Source organism: Trachinotus anak, unplaced genomic scaffold (genome assembly GCF_046630095.1).
Source record: "Trachinotus anak isolate AG129_WGS33_773 ecotype Australia unplaced genomic scaffold, CSIRO_AGI_Tana_v1 ptg000028l, whole genome shotgun sequence".
Classification (NCBI taxonomy): Eukaryota; Metazoa; Chordata; class Actinopteri; order Carangiformes; family Carangidae; genus Trachinotus; species Trachinotus anak.
Window position 1 is genome coordinate 20,494,811 of NW_027273879.1, and position 16,948 is coordinate 20,511,758.

The 16,948-nt window shown below is 41.7% G+C and overlaps 1 protein-coding gene and 1 long non-coding RNA gene across 2 annotated transcripts; one reads left to right on the plus strand and one right to left on the minus strand.

Annotated features, from left to right (window-relative positions):
• Positions 1–313: 313 nt before the first annotated feature.
• Positions 314–16,479, minus strand: lmnb1 (lamin B1). The gene is made up of 11 exons (XM_071466566.1): positions 15,944–16,479; positions 10,524–10,680; positions 10,182–10,307; positions 9,009–9,179; positions 5,922–6,047; positions 4,304–4,524; positions 3,771–3,999; positions 3,559–3,663; positions 2,092–2,211; positions 1,162–1,272; positions 314–981 (listed from the first exon to the last, which is right to left on the minus strand). Exons 1-11 carry the CDS (start codon positions 16,297–16,299, stop codon positions 940–942), a joined length of 1,764 nt encoding a protein of 587 aa, XP_071322667.1. The 5' UTR covers positions 16,300–16,479; the 3' UTR covers positions 314–939.
• LOC139611698 (uncharacterized) lies at positions 4,520–6,379 on the plus strand. The gene is made up of 2 exons (XR_011686343.1): positions 4,520–5,771; positions 5,862–6,379. It is a non-coding gene; the product is annotated as an uncharacterized lncRNA (long non-coding RNA).
• Positions 16,480–16,948: the final 469 nt, after the last annotated feature.

Here is a 16,948-nt window from a genome sequence, read left to right on the forward strand (position 1 = left end):
ATAGCATGCATAGTAATACACAAACACAAAAAGAACTTCAAACACTTCAAATATCAAAAGTTAAGGTCAATACAATCAATACTTCTTAATTAGTGGTGCAATGCTTATTCAAAGTCAGCAGAGAGAAACGACGCCACATTAAAGAATGTGATTATAACGTCTGTAAAATTATCCTGATGGCACAAGTTTTCATTTATATAAAAATGAGATTCCCTGGTGAACAATGACTCCATGTGCTGTAGTGTCAACCGTCCTCTGACTTCCTTATAAATACAATCATGGTATTTCAGTTTTTTGTTGTTTTTTTAAAAAAAAGATACTTAAAGAATACAGACGTTTCCATATCACGTGATGCTGACACTGAAGGTCCAGACTGACTGGAGGAAGTCATTTATTACATGAACTTTACTTACTGCAGAGGTTTTTATAAACTTGTGCTTTCAGTGTTAATTTTCTCTCCAAATCATATGAGAAACTGATCTGAACCAGCCCAGGACCTAAACTAATGACTCACACACTGTGACTGTTTCTGTAATTTAAAGGCCTTAATTCAACAATAAAATTAAGATAATAAAAATAACAAAATTAAGATCTATTTAAAAAAATGACAGTACATGACTCATTGTTTTCTTAAAGACACAGTCTGTCCTTGAGTTCAGCTTCATGCTGCGTAGTTTATAAAGGGAAATAAGGTTCTGAGCTACAAATACAAATTCTGTTCAATACCCAGGTTATTTTGGTTTTTCAGATAAAAATACATCTACCAAACATCAGTCTTATATTTTTCTGAGAAATAAAAAGATCAAATAAAATCCAAACATTTTATTGAAATACACTACAAAAGATAGAAAAATAGTTCTAGTATTACAGTTGGCAGCAGACTGGCTGGGCTCAGAAGAGGAGGAGGAGGTGGTGGTGGTGGTGGTTGGTGCAGTAGGATCACATGATGGAGCAGCCTCTTTTGGCAGCGCGAGGGTCTCCCTGCACAGAAACACCAGTGGTACCATAAAAACACAGGCGAGAACACACCACAGAGTGTTTTCACATAAATGTGGAGCTACAGTGTTGATATGAACATTTCTAATGTGTGCACATTTAGTAGTTTGGACTTAAATCCGAAGAATCTCTGTACTGAGCTGATGATGTGACCGGTGGTCTCACCTGCTGGTGGAAGAGGTCTTCCTCGATGGCCTCCACTCCGTTATCATCCTCATCCTCACCTTGCTCTTCTTCTATTGCCGTCTTGTATGACGTGGTTCTCTTTGCCACCTCCTGCCAGACACACACACACACACACACACACACTTCAGTATCCCAGTGAGGACCGCTCATCTTCATAATGTATTCTCTAACCCAGTGTTTCTCAAACGTTTTCAGACCAAGGATCACTTAGCTACTAAAATAAAACTCATGGACCACCTAACTCCCTGAGCATCACCAAAACAACAACTCCGTCAGTAGTACTGTGGCAAGCATGCACCCAGGGCAGGATAACTGTTAGCCTCATCCACATTCCCTGTCACATGTCACACTGATCCTTTTTAACATGAATCATAAAACAAACTGTAAACTGGAGTAGCTCTGTGAGCAGGCAGTGTCACAGTCAGTGTCGCAGTCAGACAACACAGATACACTACTCACTACCAGGTTTTGTGGGCACTCAGACAGTTTGAGAATCATTACATTTAAAACTTGATATTTTAACACGTTTACTCGTGGACCACCAGGGGTCACATGTGGACCACTGGCTGCCCAAACCAAAACCAAACTCTAACCCTAGCATCAAGTCTCCACCTGACAACAGCTGCTCTATCTGTGGGGACCCTGATTTTTGTCCCCACAATGACACGAGTCTCCCGTGAGTCAGTGTGTATTCAGGTTCAAAACTCAGGAGCCATCAAGAACATAATCCAAGGGAACTTTATTCCTGACAAACATCTGGCTGATAAACAGCTTCAGCTTCTCTGACAGAGGCAAATCTATGAAGGTCGAGGTGGTGACGGCAAATCAACCAAAACCCAGCAGTCGATGACAAAGTCCAGGGATGGAGATGGTGAATGGATGTGTGTGTGTGTGAGTGTGTGATCTCACCTGTCCCTGAGGGTTCATCAGCACCACGTGGACGTCCTCCCCTGAACCCCAGGAGGACTGGTTCTTCCAGACCAGGTCTGTGGGAGGTTTTGAGCTCACACCAGCATCAGACGCCCACACCTGCACACAAACAGCCGTCCTCATATTCAACACAGAATCCAGATTCAGAGACAAACAGCATGAATTATGTCCTCACTATCAAAGTGTGTCCACTGGGATTTTACTCAAAGTTCAAGAATCAGATCATAGTTCATATTTTTGGTTTGATGGTGGTGATGCTATAAATCATTCCAATTTGTGATTGATAAAAGCTGTTATCTTCTCCATTCTATAAATGTCGATCATAATTCATGCATGTATTTAAAGCTGGGCTCTGCTGTGATAACCATTTCCTGGTGAGATTCTTTTTACCAGACAGAAAGCCTCTTTCATACATCACGTTTAATTTTAAAGTGAAACTGCATTAAGGAAGTTGCACTGGCTGACACTCAGACAGCAGCCTGAGCAACAACCTACTGCTTCTCTCTCTGTGATGTCTCTGTATCAAACCTTTATCTTTGTCTTTATCTCAAACCTGTAGAACTTCAAAGCATGAAACTCTGTGGAGCTCTCATTGTGTTACTAAAGTAACCAAACCTTTTTCATTTCACAATTAAATCACACAATAATTATCCTATTTATATTTAAAGCTGTATGTTTTGTAAATATTACAGATTAGACCTATTTAAAAAGTGGTTCTGTTATTTCAGATATTTACTTTTCTATAAAAACATTTAGAATTAAATTTTAAAATGACTTTGATATGAGGTTTTCACTATAAGCTCTGTTGGACTGAAGAACTGAGTCTGAGGAAGAGCAGACAACATTATGGAAGAACCAATGGAAGTGTAGCAGGAAGTGGAGGGAGTTTGGTTGGTCACCCTCTCAGTCCCACTATGATAATGATCTTCCTGTTTGCTGGAGGAACTGTGGATATCAGAACCACTAGCACATTTTCTGGGACTATTGGAAAAAGATACACAAGGCCCTACAAAACATTTTTAAATGTGAAATTCCTTTAGAAATAAAGAAGATATATTTTGGATGTGCCTCAGGATAAATATTTAATGAATATTCTGCTGGTGGCTGGTAAAAAGAATCTTACCAGAAAATGGTTTTAACAGTAGAGCCCAACTTTAAATGTGTGGGTGGAAATTATGATAGACAATTAATAATAACAGGATTAGTCAATCATAAAGTGGAACGATTTACCACATACTGATTTTATTTTCTCAAATTAATAATTTTATTATAGAGAAAAGATCACTCCCAACCCATTTTAAATTGTTTTCTTTCTTTCTTTTCTATTCATGGAATTATCAGATCGATGCTGAATGTCAATTTAAAAAAAATTAAAGAATTTAGATTTTCTTAAGCGTGCTAATTTCACACTCAGCTGAAAACGATTAGAGTGAGAGACAAACTCACCATGACTTTCTGGCCGGCCTTCAGGATATATTTGGGTGTGAACTTGTAGGTGGCTGTGGCGTTTCCAGTCTTCTTAATCAGCTCATAACCCACCATGGCCTGGTCCTGAGAAGCACAATCATTGACACAGTAAACAAACAGGTCTGATTCACTCCAGCTCTCAAAATAAAAAGAATAAAAGATGCACGCAGCATCTACAAACAGGAGCTCACCTCGTCTCCACTGTTGTGGAGGCAAATGAACTTGCCGTCGGTGTCGATCTCACTGATGCAGATGGGTCCTGTGGCGGAGGCAGAGTGAGCGATGGACACCGAGCTGCTGGCTTCCTGTTCTTCCACATCAATGCGCTTCCTCTTTCCCCGAGTGGTTTGCACGCTGCGGCTGCTGGAAGAGGCTCTGGACACCGTGACACGGGATGAAGGACTGGGAGACAGGTTCAGTCTGGGGGAGGAAACGCCACAGTTGGACCACAGTTGAAACGTGTGTACAACACCTCCCAGGGAAAAACTGGTATTTATAAAAACAAACTTTAACGGCAGAATGTGTGGACCTGTTTTAGAAACTTTTGACTCATGCATAATACGAAAAAGATGAGTGAAACCAGATTTTATGACGACACTTTCGATTTAAATACTTTCACATTAATTTAATAATCATACATTATATCTACAATGTGTGAGCTGTGTTATGTGTCAGAAATGGAGCAGAGATTTAACTGATGTCGTCACTACTTGTGGGTCCTCACCTTTCTTCTTCTCCCTCCAGAAGCTTGCGGTAGGCATTGATCTCCATGTCCAGAGCCAGTTTAACATCCAGCAGCTGTTCGTATTCATTCAGCTGCTGCTGCATCTTGGCCTGGATCTCAGCCACCTCACGGTCTTTGTCTGCCAGCAGCTTGCGGCTTGTGTCTTTCTCCTGAGCCAACGCTGCCTCCAGCTCTGCTATACGATCACGCCACCCGCGGGTCTGAGCGTAGACAAGGACGTCAGAGAGTTAGGTGACAATGATGCATCATCATATTTTATTGGCTGGACCGGCCACAGTCCAGCACTACATCTGTCAATGTCCTGACTGAGTGATTAAGTTACATTATTGGTCAACTTTTTCCATTAACTGTTGCTCTTTCAAAAAGAACAGTTTCTATTACAACATCAGGGGAGAGAGTGGGTCCTGGACTGCAGATCAGGCCTGTATTTGAGCCGGGCTTTTATTAGGGTCAGGTCTTTATTTCCAAGTCCCTCTGTTTGATACGTGTAATTGGTCATACTGGTATTTAAACATGAAGCCTAATTTTGATCTGCTTTTGTTTGCCCTGTTAACATTACTGCATTATGTGTTAATACAAACTCAGCACTGTTTCAAACGTTTCAATGGACAGAAACCCTTTACCTCATCACATCTGATATGGTTTTCATATGCATCAGGTATCAGCAGAGTTATTTTTATGTGTACACAAACAGAGTGTGCACATTGCTGCTAATTTTATTTGTGGTTTTTAAAATAAAACTTGGTGGTTGGTGAATCAACACATTTTAAGAGTATCACAATAACACTGATAACCATGATCACTTTGGTCACTATAATCGAGATGTGAAATTTTGATTTGGTTTGATCTCTAATCCCATTGAAGCATCACTGAATAAGAAGACAGTGGACGTGATTGTCAGTTTAAATGTGAGGAAACTCTCTGTCAGTCACTGAAGCAAACGTTAAATCTGATCCAGAGATGTGACAAAGATCTTGTGACACTTCTGAGTACCCAGCATTTTAAAAAAGCTGGGTATTAGACTGTTTAAGTGTGAAACAGTCTCCTGTTTTGTTTTTTTTTTACTGTTTTCACAGAGACAGTTTAACAGAGATAGTCAGCATTTTGTCTGAAGCAGCCCATCTATAAACATTTTCTTCTGGATATTATGTTTGGAAAACTTTTCAGAGCTGTAACAACTTGAGCTGGACTTCCTGTATTACATATCAAGCGAGATGCTCCATCGCTGCTGCTGTTTTTGGTTTGAACGACAGGTTTATCAGCACAGCAATGTCCAGTTTGACCTGTGGGACCTTCTGATTGTCATGTCACAGACGTAATCCAGCTGCTTTCACAGTGACTGAGGCGAGTGAGGAATCAGCTGCTGAACAAACTTGATTAAGCTGCCAAACGTGTGATTTAGGTGGATTCAGCTTTAATGGATGTACATCATGTTTCATTTCAACAGGTAAAGCTCTTAGTATCTGAAAACTCCCAACATGACTAAACTGATGAAGGATGAAGTGCCTCTTATCTTCAGTTGGATGTTTTTGTTCAGGTCACTGCTGCTTCAGAGACTAAAACATAAACAGTTAAAGAGTGGGATGAAATGTCTCACCTCTTTCTGCAGTCCTGCCAGCTGCCCGCTCAGGCTCTCGATCCTCAGGCTGGACTCTCTGAGCTCCTCTCGGGCCATGTTGGCTGATGCTCCGTTCATCTCAGACAGACGACGCAGGTCCTCCAGCTGGAGACAAACACGCAGATGATTCGAGTCAACAGCATCAACACAGTTTCCTTCTCATCACACTCGCAAAGAGGAACCGAGCAGACTCAATCACTTCCTGACATACAGGAAGTTAGTTACGTGTTGTTTAGCATGTTGATGTAGCAAGTTGGTAACCTGCTGTTTGGCCTCTGGTGTTACTTACAGTTTCACTTGATTATAAAAAACATATTGCTACTCACCGTGCATGAGGATAACTCAATGTAATTACAATTCATCATGGTGTCAGTTTGACCACCTGTGTTTTTCTGATGGTTTGACTGCTGCCAAATAATCACCTTCACATCATCTGATCCTGTCTCAATGTTTGTTTCTTCTTTTTCATGTTCAAACAACAAAGTCACATTTTATTCTACCAAGAAGTAGAATAAAACAGTAAAAGGAAAAAAGAAAATGTTGTGAAATTTAAAAAAAAAATTATCCTTGGCCTAGACAGCAAAATGAAAATCAATGTTTTGTTTTTTTGAACACATGGCCTGATGCTTAAAAAAAGTGCATCAAACTACAGCTTCACACATGTAACAGTAAAAAAAAAAACTCAAACAAAAATTAACAAAATATTTTAGACAGCAGTGTAATGCTCCACATCTTTCCTGTCATCTACATCAGTTCACATCACATACTTGTGTGAGAAATCCAACCTTGTCATGGTCTGAGGTCCTGTTCAGACCTGCATTAACATCCGTCTCAGGTGATTCAATCACTAGTGGTCAGCTCTGAATGCGTCAGTTCACACCTGCTTTAAAATGCGTCTCCACATGTGATCAGATCTCACTTCTCCTCTTTACATGCAAATAAACAGGTATGCATTGTTGTTTTTAGCCAATCAGACGCAGTGTGTGTGTGTGTGTGTGTGATAGAGTGAGTGAGAGAGAGTGGGGCAGGGAGGGGTCGAGCAAATCAATGTTCTGCCCACAGCTCTACAGTGAAATGAGGTTTCCATTCCTATTCCGTTATTATTAGAAATAGTGAAATATTTTCAGTTCATTATGAAACTGTGTTGGGACTAATCAGACTGTGGCAGAGGGCGTCAGCAGAGTAGACGGCCGTCAGTGTGCCCAGGATGCATTTGCGTTCACACTGCTAGAAGAATGTGGCCCAGACCACCTCACAATGTGGTCTGAGTGATCAGATCTCAAGTGTCCTGGGTATCTTCACACCTGAACTTAGAGCTGTCCACTTATGATCGGATCACTCAGGACAGATGTTAATACCAGGTCTGAAAAGGGCCTGAGTGTGAGCTAGACATGAGATATGAGTTTGTAACTTTTCCTAAGCGACACTGAAAGAAAAAACTCTCACTTTTATTGTGAAAGAGCCAAGTGTCATTGGGGGAGGGGCTTAGAGGCTCTGAGATGTTATAAGGATTCACTGACAAAGAGCAAAATACATAAAATTGTGACATAAAGACAATGAGAAGAAGAACAAAAGGTGGGAATAGAAACATCAGCAACATTAAAGTGCTGCATCCGACACATTTCCATCTTAGAACCTTGTATCTGAAAAACTGTCATCATGAACACTGAGTAGTGCTCTCAGTTGTGGCTGGACTCACAGTTTGGTGTGAAAAATCTTGAGCGGCCTGCACTGAGCCCTGACCTCTGACCTCAACCCCTCCAACACCTTCAGGATGAAGTGAAACACTGACTGTGGGGGGCGTGGCTTATCATCCAGCATCAGTGTCAGTGTTGGACCTCACTGTGCTCTTTGTGCCAAATCAGACCAAATCCCTGCAGCCAGGTTCAAACATCTGGAGGACAGATGTGCAGAAAGCTGGAGGCTGTACAGTACAGCTGCATTGTTTGACTGTCCACATGCTTTAGACATACACACTTTATACCATGTGCATGGAAATTACTAATCTGATTGGTTGGCTGGTGTCTGATAAAATCTGCTTACACACCTCACACATAGTTTGTCATGACTCATAAATTACAATATACTTTGAATGAGAATACACACACACACACACACACACACACACACACACACACACACACACACAATATAGTGTACTTGTACTTGCTACATAGTAAGGACCAAAAAAAGTATTTGACTAACAGAGTGAGGACATTTTGGGAAAGTGAGGACATTTTGGCCGGTCCTCCCTTTTTGAGATACCTTCAAATCACATTTTGAGGGTTAAGACTTGGTTTTAGAGTTAAGGTTAGAATTAGGTTTAGGTTAGGGTTAGGGTTAGGCACTCAGTTGTGATGGTTAAGGTTAGGGTAAGGGGCTAGGGAATGCATTACCGTATTTTCCGGACTATAAGGCGCACTTAAAAGCCTTTAATTTTCTCAAAAAACGACAGTGCGCCTTATAATCCGGAGCGCCTTATATATGGATTAATTCTGGTTGTGCTTACTGACCTCGAAGCGATTTTGTGTGGTACACGGCGCTCTGTCAAAATGTTTTAGTACGACTTTGGTGAACTACAAAGCCGCACCGCTTGCAGCATTACGGCTATCGTAGTCAGGAGCATCGTGGAGTAATACATACTGTGCTTCACCATAATATTACAGTGTGTGTGTATAAGGACCTATAAGGAGTTACTGTGAATACGCTAACGTTTGATTTAGCGGTATCAGACTGTGTTTTTTTTAACGTGTTACAACTGAACAAGGTTGGGAGTTACTGTGAATACGCTCATTAACGTTTGAACAATGTTGAGAGTTATTGTGAACGCGTTTAATAAAGTTTGACTGACTTATCTGACTGTTTTGTTTCGCTTAATGCGCCTTATAGTCCGGTGTGCTTTATATATGAAAAAAGTTCGAAAATAGACCATTCATTGACAGTGCGCCTTATAATCCAGTGCACCTTATAGTGCGGAAAATACGGTATGTCAATGAGTGTCCTCACAAAGATAGAAGTACAAGTGTGTGTGTGTGTGTGTGTGGGTGTGCGTGTGTGTGTGTGTACCTTGGTCAGGTAGGTGCTCTCCATGTTGTCCTTGTATATCTTGATCTGCTCCTCGTTCTGAGCCCTCATGTCAGTGAGGGCCTGGGTCAGTTTATATTCGTACTCCTCCTTCCGTCCAGAGTCGACCTCCACCAGCCGGGTCTCGTACCGCTGCCGGGCCTCCTTCACTTCCTGTAGCACAGCACGCAGTCAGCACTCGGACACTGTTCTCCCTGCTGGTCCTGTCCTAATTAACTCAAGTCAACTGTGGTTGGGTGGCACTGATAGAATACATGATCAACATCATCATGACTTTGCTGTTGTGGCTCCTTGATTCTGTTCCTGTAAGTGTCAGACAAGCTGAATCAGTGGGTGTTTCTATTATTCTGTCCACCCACTTTATATCAATGCGGCAGCCTGAATACCAGAACCACCTCTGTATAAAAGCAGCACCAACAACCTTCACTTGTTCAATAAAACTGAACATTATAACCTTCATGACAGGAGGATTTATTGCAGTGTTATTAGACTGATGCTCTAATAAATCCCAACAATAACTCTTCAGGATAATGATGTTGTTAAATGATAGTTGCTGTATGATGAATAAGAAAAGCACAGATCAAAAAACATGTCCCACCCAACAGGACAGAGACTGTTGCCCTGAGATGTGGCAGGGGTCAGGACCATCATCTACCTGTCTGCAGAGTGGAAACCACATGACCAACTTACCTGTCTGAGACACAGGTGTTCTTGACACCTCCCACTCAGTTCAGAGACATAGAAGCTCAGACTGGACTTTGTATTAGCACAAGTTTCTCTACCTTTCATATAAACACGTTGAAGGAAAGTGGTGGAGTCAACTGCTTCATTATACCACTCTCTCTATGTGAATGGACTTTGGGTCATAGTTCACAGAGAAATTCACTCTGAGTGATTAATTGTAAAAATGTCTTTTTGATTGACATACTGGTTTCAGACAAATTTCACACAGATTTCGTGATTGATCTGTGGGAATTACTGAGACTGGATATTGTTGTTATACAAGTCAGATAGTTGTTTAATCATTTTTATCTGTAGTATTAGTAACAAATGGTAAAGAACAGGCAGAAAAGACAACGTAAATTAAACCTTTACTTTTCTTCTGATTGTGATTTGTCAGCTCTGACCCTCAGCTCCAGAGTCTCGTCTACTTACCTCCTCATGCATGCTCTTACGGAAGTCCATGTCCTCCGTCAGACTCTGGCAGCGGTTTTCCAAGTCGATACGCAGGAGCATCTCATCTGAAAGGTGCTTCTTGGCCTGAGCAAGACCCGAATCCAGCTGATAACACACACAAAACAGGAAGTGCTTTGAAGATAAGTCTAGATGAGTGGAAAATGACCCAGAAGAGCAGTCAAGAGAAAAACCAGCCACACTACCAAGACCTGACAAGCCAGCACAAAGAACAATATTTACAATGTGTGTTTGGTTTAATAAGCACAATCAATCTGTCTGCATTCAAAAGCCTCATCGTGTCATGTGACAGCAGTGCTGTACCTCCTGCAGCTGCTCTTGCAGGTCTGCCAGTCTGGCCTCCAGGCCCGTCTTCTCAGACAGTGCTGTGGCCAGCAGGGCGTCTTTAGAGTTCAGCTGAGCCTCCAAGTCCTTCAGCCTGGCCTGAGCTCCTGCTGCCTCCGAGTCCCTCTTGTTGTAGCTGGAAGGAGGAGGAGGATAAGGTGTGGTGAGTGTATGTGGATGACGGTGTGTGATGGTGGCAACTGCTGGTGAGAGTTAAAACCCAAACACTGTTACTGAGGACTTCAGGCCTCAATTGTGCTTCCTTGCAGATGCACACACAGACACATAGTTGTTATTACACGTCGTTCTAGTCCACTTGGAGGAGTGTGTGCACAGTCGGTGCCCTTGTAGTAGTGGTTGTGGACTGGCACAGAGAAGTGCCTGCTGACAGAACAAACTAGAGGGTGAATGGTTGTCCACAGTAACGTTATTAAATAACAAAAACTAGATGTGAAAAAATATTTTCATTAACTGAAATAAAAATGAAGCTTTATAGAAGAAAAAAAAAAACATTAACTAACTGAAACTGTATTGTATGTTAACAAAACTAAAATAAACCAAAATTATAGAGAAAATGTTTTGTTTAGTTTACTTTTTTTTTGGTCTTTGTCAGTTTATTTCACACATCAGCCTGGTGTTTTAGTGGAGATGAAGCAGAATCTTACAGCTGATTGGCTCTCAGTGTCCGACCAGTACATGTGCACTTTGTGTGTCAAACACATTCACTTCGTTAACCATGTCAAGTGTTTTACTGTTAATTAGCTGGACAGTCTGAGTCACTGATGAGCTCATGTTGAGTCGGTTCATGTAAATGAATCAAACCTCTAGAGTTTGTTGGGTTGTTGAGTTTTTTCATGTTTTTTGCCTGAGGTTGTCTCAACCTGTGCCTCACCCATGGACTGTACATAAAAATGGATGTAGACTCCAAGTTGTAAAAATGAAGCCAGTGACCATCAGGAGGCAAAAAACAAGTCTGATTGTATTGAAATCTATGTGAAAATATCTCTACTTCTCACTTCATTTATTACCTCAGTAAACGTTTTCCTGATGAGTTTATGGTCTCAGTCTCTAGTTTCAAGTCTCCTTCAATACAACATGATGTTAATTTTTTTTAAATATGGTCCATTTAGAGGAAAATAGATAATAAAGCAGGGTATGCATTACGGTGGGGCTACTGTGTGATTGACAGACTGTAGTACACACGGCAACCTGCCTGACAGGACAGAGCAGGTCAGATCCACCCCTCACTCCTCAGCTCCACCTTCTCGTCCAAATATGTTTTCTTCTGGTTTAAAAAAAAATTACAAACTCAAGGCTTCAAAACAGCAGCTCACAAACCAATGGGTGAAGTCACAGTGGGTTGCCACATGGTCTCACCTCAGAAACACACATTAAACTCATGCAGACCCTCTATACATGAATGTGAAAAGTATAACACTAGCTTAAGCCACACCTGCATATCCTACTACAGATCTGACACATGTGGACTGTGATCAGCCCAGTTTACAGTCGGTGGGGCCCTCTGGTGGCCACAGAGTGTCATCAGACAGGAGGAGAAACACAGCAGCTTCTTAGACGTCATGTAAATAAAAATGCAAATAAATGCCTTTTATTTTCTGAATACTTTGATATTAAAAAATATACAAATAAATAATGAACCAAAATATAAACTTAACACTTGTTGTTTTCAACTCCCATTTTTTATTAGATGTAGTAAAAGACTTAAGACTTTTTCTATGAACACAAAACACACACACACACACACACACACACACACACACAGTATTTATATATATATATATATATATATATATATAAAAATACTGTGTGTGTGTGTGTGTGTGTGTGTGTGTGTGTGTGATGTATATGTATATATATATATATATATATATATATATATATAAAAATATGTGAGGAGATCCTGAGGCCCATTGTGGTGCCATTCATCTGCCGCCATGGCCTAAAAATAATGCACATCTGTAGCCAAACAGTTCAGTACGTAATAAATGTCTTTTTTTCAAACACACCTGTGCAGTAATCGTGCTGTGCAATCAGCATCTGGATATGTCACACCTGTCAGGTGGATGGATGATCCTGGCAAAGGAGAAATTCTCTAATATATGTTTAACCACATTTGTGTGGTTAGAAAAGTATTTTCTTTTGTTTCAACTCATGAAAAATGTGAGCAAAGAAAGTGTTGCCTTTTTGCTCAGTGTAGATGAGCCACACGTTTCACATTAAAAAACAAAAAACGTAGGACTTCCGTTTCCCAGCCCTGAGCCGGTTCACTGTGTGACCATTGGCTGGAGCAGCTCTGCTGAGACAGAGGCCAGTTATTTTCATATGGTCTGCCTCTGGGCTGTGATGGGTGAGTGGGGCTGCCAGTGAAGTGGATAAACTATGAGAGGAATGTAGTGTGGTATGTCTGCTTCCTCACATTTTACTGAGAAACAGCCTGTGGGCTCTGCCTCCACAGGAACAGTCTCCCTAAGACCATACCTGACATGCTTTTCTAAAGAAAGTAAGTTATCATGCAGCTTCATCAGAAAGCATCCGATTAGTACTAAACTCAAAAACCAGCTCCTCCTGTTGAGCCTGTTGTGTTACAACACCGCAGGGAAAAGTGTAGGTTATTCAGAAAATATTTTAGACACTTTATGACTTCAAAATGAACCAGAAGCTTTTACTACAGGCACATTAAGAAGACAGTTAAAGACAGGCCTAATGTGGTTACTCTTTACTACTGATGAAGTGATCGGTTTAAATAACTGATGGTACGTTTCACAACCAACTAATAATTATAATAATCAGACAAAATCAGCACATTGAAGAAATCACTTGGAAACTTTAAGAAATGTCCTTAATTGATAGTAGACGAGGTCTAAAATCAATAGTTTATGATGTGAAAACGCTTTTTAACCACTGACCTGCATTGACCACAACAACCAGGGCAGATTAGGAATTTGAAGAACAGATTAAACACCAACTTACTTTGATCAAATTTAACAATTCAAAATAATGACTTCATTTAAAATCGCTGAGCTTCAACTCCTCATTTCACAACACTCAATGACTGGCCAAGAAAAACTGAGTTTTAAACAAACAATGCTGCACAACTTCCAGAGAACAAACATCAGACAAGACTGGACCTGTTGGACGTGTGTAGCAATTAAAAGTCTGTCCATTGTAGGCTTCAACAGGAAAAATAACCTGTAAGGAAATGACAGCCTGACACCCGCTCATCCAGCTGACTTCACACTCGGTGGGTGTGTTTGCTGAGGACCCGAGAAAGAGCAACTGAACTTTTTGGATGAGCGGCGTCGAGACCCCAACCCTGACATCACATCGACTGTGAGCTCAGTACTGACTAAACTAAACCAATGACAGCCACAGTTTCAACAGGCAACAACAGTGTTAGTAGTTGAATAAACATTAAATAGTTTTCCCCAGCCGCCACCCCCAGCCCCCCCCACAACTGACTCCAGCTGTAGTGGTGTTCCTCGTCTGCACGAAGGGAGTGACTTGTGCATTGTTGGCTGTATCTAACGTTGGTGCAGCTGTTGGAAACACCTGCTGAGCTGGGACAGGTGTCCCAGAGACACACAAGTACCATCCAGTCCACTTCATCAGTCCAGGAAATGTTTTAAGATTTACAGCCACCAGTAAATGCATCTATACCCAAAGCAGGGGGGTGTCATTTATACAGGTCATTACTTCTGTGTTGATTATGTCCAAAGCATGTTTAATCAGACTACAGCGGTGCACTCTGCTGTCCAGCGCTCAGCTCCCTGCCGGCATTAACCGAGCAGCTGCTCACTGCCTCTGCTGAAGATTAGCACGAGCCTCTGACAGCTAGCTGAACCAAGACTCACGGCTAAAAGCCGCAGTGTTCATCCACACGACTGCCACAGCGAGAGCCACGCAGACACCGAGTCCTTCCTGGGACAACAAGGAGGTGCATTCATTGTATAACTGTCCGACCCTCATGGGCGATCAGACAACACGTGACAACAGTGAGAGTCAACCGAGTACTACAGCAACACCACAGAACATTTTCTCACAGTTAAACCACTTCTTAGTCTTGTTGATTAATATATTCTCAAATCAAATAAATCATTAACAGCGATGAATCAATTCTTTGATTCATCACTGGCATGTCTCACAAACATATACAGTCATTTTATGTTTAGTCACTGTTCTGCAGATACTTCAAGAAAAACTTTGACCCCTTACACCCTGACATAAACTCAGCCTGGATATGCTGACAGGTGAAAATGCAACCATAATGAACCATGGTCAAATTACAGTACAAGTAACACCAGCTACACAGGTGGCCTGGGACGCTTTGAGCCACATTAAATGCAAAGTCCAAATTCAGTGTTTCTCCATTCCACAAACTGAAGATGGACACAACCATCTACAACTATTAAAAAACATCTCTGGGAATAATAGGAGAAAAACTTTTTTTACACATTTGTAACATTTTAATTCAGTTAATTCACAAGAATCACCACACATTCACTACACAGTCTATTGACGAACTTTAACAGCTGTGAGTAACAGCTGCTGTCAGGTTCTCAGGAATATATGGGAACACACAGAACACACTCATGTTTGTAAATACACGACTGCTAGCCATACAAACATGACTACAAATCCCAACATTCAATAAACACAATTAGGATATCAATATCATATCTTTTACATGTCTGATTCGTTTCCTCCTCAACACACAGCATTTCTGTGAGCCACTTCAATCAGAGCAAAACCCGAAGAACTATTTTAAAACCTTTTTTCAGCTATTTTTGTCGTTTTTGTCATGAAAGCACTTCAGGTCTGCGCCGGTGTTTGAGTCTTTTGTTCTGAACAGATCCTGACGTTGGACCCTGAAGGCACCATGAGTCCAGTGCCAGTATAATTAAACCACAAGTACGTTTCAATTAATAAACTGTGTTTTCCTTTTAGTCAGTCAATCTATCCGACCTTTCATTTATTTTGGACTAGCCATGGTTGGGATTTGGCAGTTACAAATGTAAAAGACTGACAGTTATTTCCTTTCAGCAACACAGACAATGGTGGGTGGGTAAAGGCCAGTATTGTTTATTATTTTTAAATAAAATAAAAATGTTATCCCTACCTACATTCAACCCGAGTGCCCTCTACTGAGCCACATAAATAACCAAAGACAATAAAATCATAAATGCTTATCAAATACAAATAATGAATGCAGGTTGAGTAACGCCCCCACCGGAGGAGAAAACGTAATCCCCGGGATGAACTTCCGTGCGTCGTGTTGTAAAAATGGCTCCAAAATCAAAGTCAGTTCAGACTTCAGCTAATCATAAGGATGTCCTGTGCGTGTAAGACTGTATGTCACAATCAAACTGTTGGAGACTTACTTCTGTATAAGCTGCTCATGCTCGGACTTGGTCTTTCCGAGCTCGATCTGCAGCCAGGCCCGCTCCTTGGAGGAGTCGTCCAGAGACCTCCTGGCGTCCGCTAGCTCGGTCTCATACAGCGCTTTCAGTCCGGTGATCTCCCGGCTCCTCACCTCCTCCTTCTCGCTAATTTGCAGGTGGAGCACGTCGTTTTCAGACTCCAAACTCCGGACTTTGTCGATATAGGTGGCCAGGCGGTCGTTGAGGTCCCGGAGCTGCTGCTTCTCCTGCAGTCTGGTGATCCGGGTCGGGCTGAGCGGGGTGCCGCCGCCACACGTGCTTCTCTGGCCGGTCGGAGTAGCAGCCGCGGTCGCCATGTCGGAGATTTACCGGAGTGAGAGACGGAAACTGAGCGGAACCGGGAAACTGCTCGCACTGACGGAACGGTTTAGATTTGCGAGCTCGAAGATAACCGGCACTTCCGAAAACTACACTGGAAGTGTGTTCTGTCCTTTCTTGTCCGAATGAAAGAGGGGTTTGGCTTCCTAATATGGCGGCTCATTGAAAATTTTACGATATGTGCCACCAGCCAATGGCGTAGCTCGACGCAATGCGTCTTTCAACTTCAACTTTTGGGTTCGCTTGCAGGCTTGACCGACTTATGCCGAAATTCTCCCGAGCAGGCGGAGTCGGTTTCCGTCATGCTTTCCATACCTTGATTTTAGCAGCTAAGCCCGTTTGTGAAACCGCGAGTCCCGGTGTAAATAACAAGCGCCTCCTGACTGTTCCCGTAACGGCTGAATTGACTGAATCCAACTGTCCAGTCCAGGAGTACTGGGGGCTGTCCCAGTACATAGTCCACAAGTAATAACAACAACAACAACAACAACAACAACAACAGTAATAATAACTTTATCATTATCATTATCATTGTTATTATTATATGATTTAATGTTGTGTTTGGTATCTCATGTAAAGGGAAAGATTAGCTGTTATGGCAGAACATAATTTAGCAGATCTGCACAT

Bases quoted from the DNA above. Each gene is read 5' to 3' on its own strand.
- lmnb1 (XM_071466566.1), bottom strand. From the start codon at position 16,299: ATGGCGACCGCGGCTGCTACTCCGACCGGCCAGAGAAGCACGTGTGGC. The intron at 4,000-4,303 runs GTGAGGACCCAC...TTCCTCCCCCAG, and splicing joins CTGGAGGGAGAAGAAGAAAG to ACTGAACCTGTCTCCCAGTC. The intron at 3,664-3,770 runs GTGAGCTCCTGT...TGTGCTTCTCAG, and splicing joins TCCACAACAGTGGAGACGAG to GACCAGGCCATGGTGGGTTA.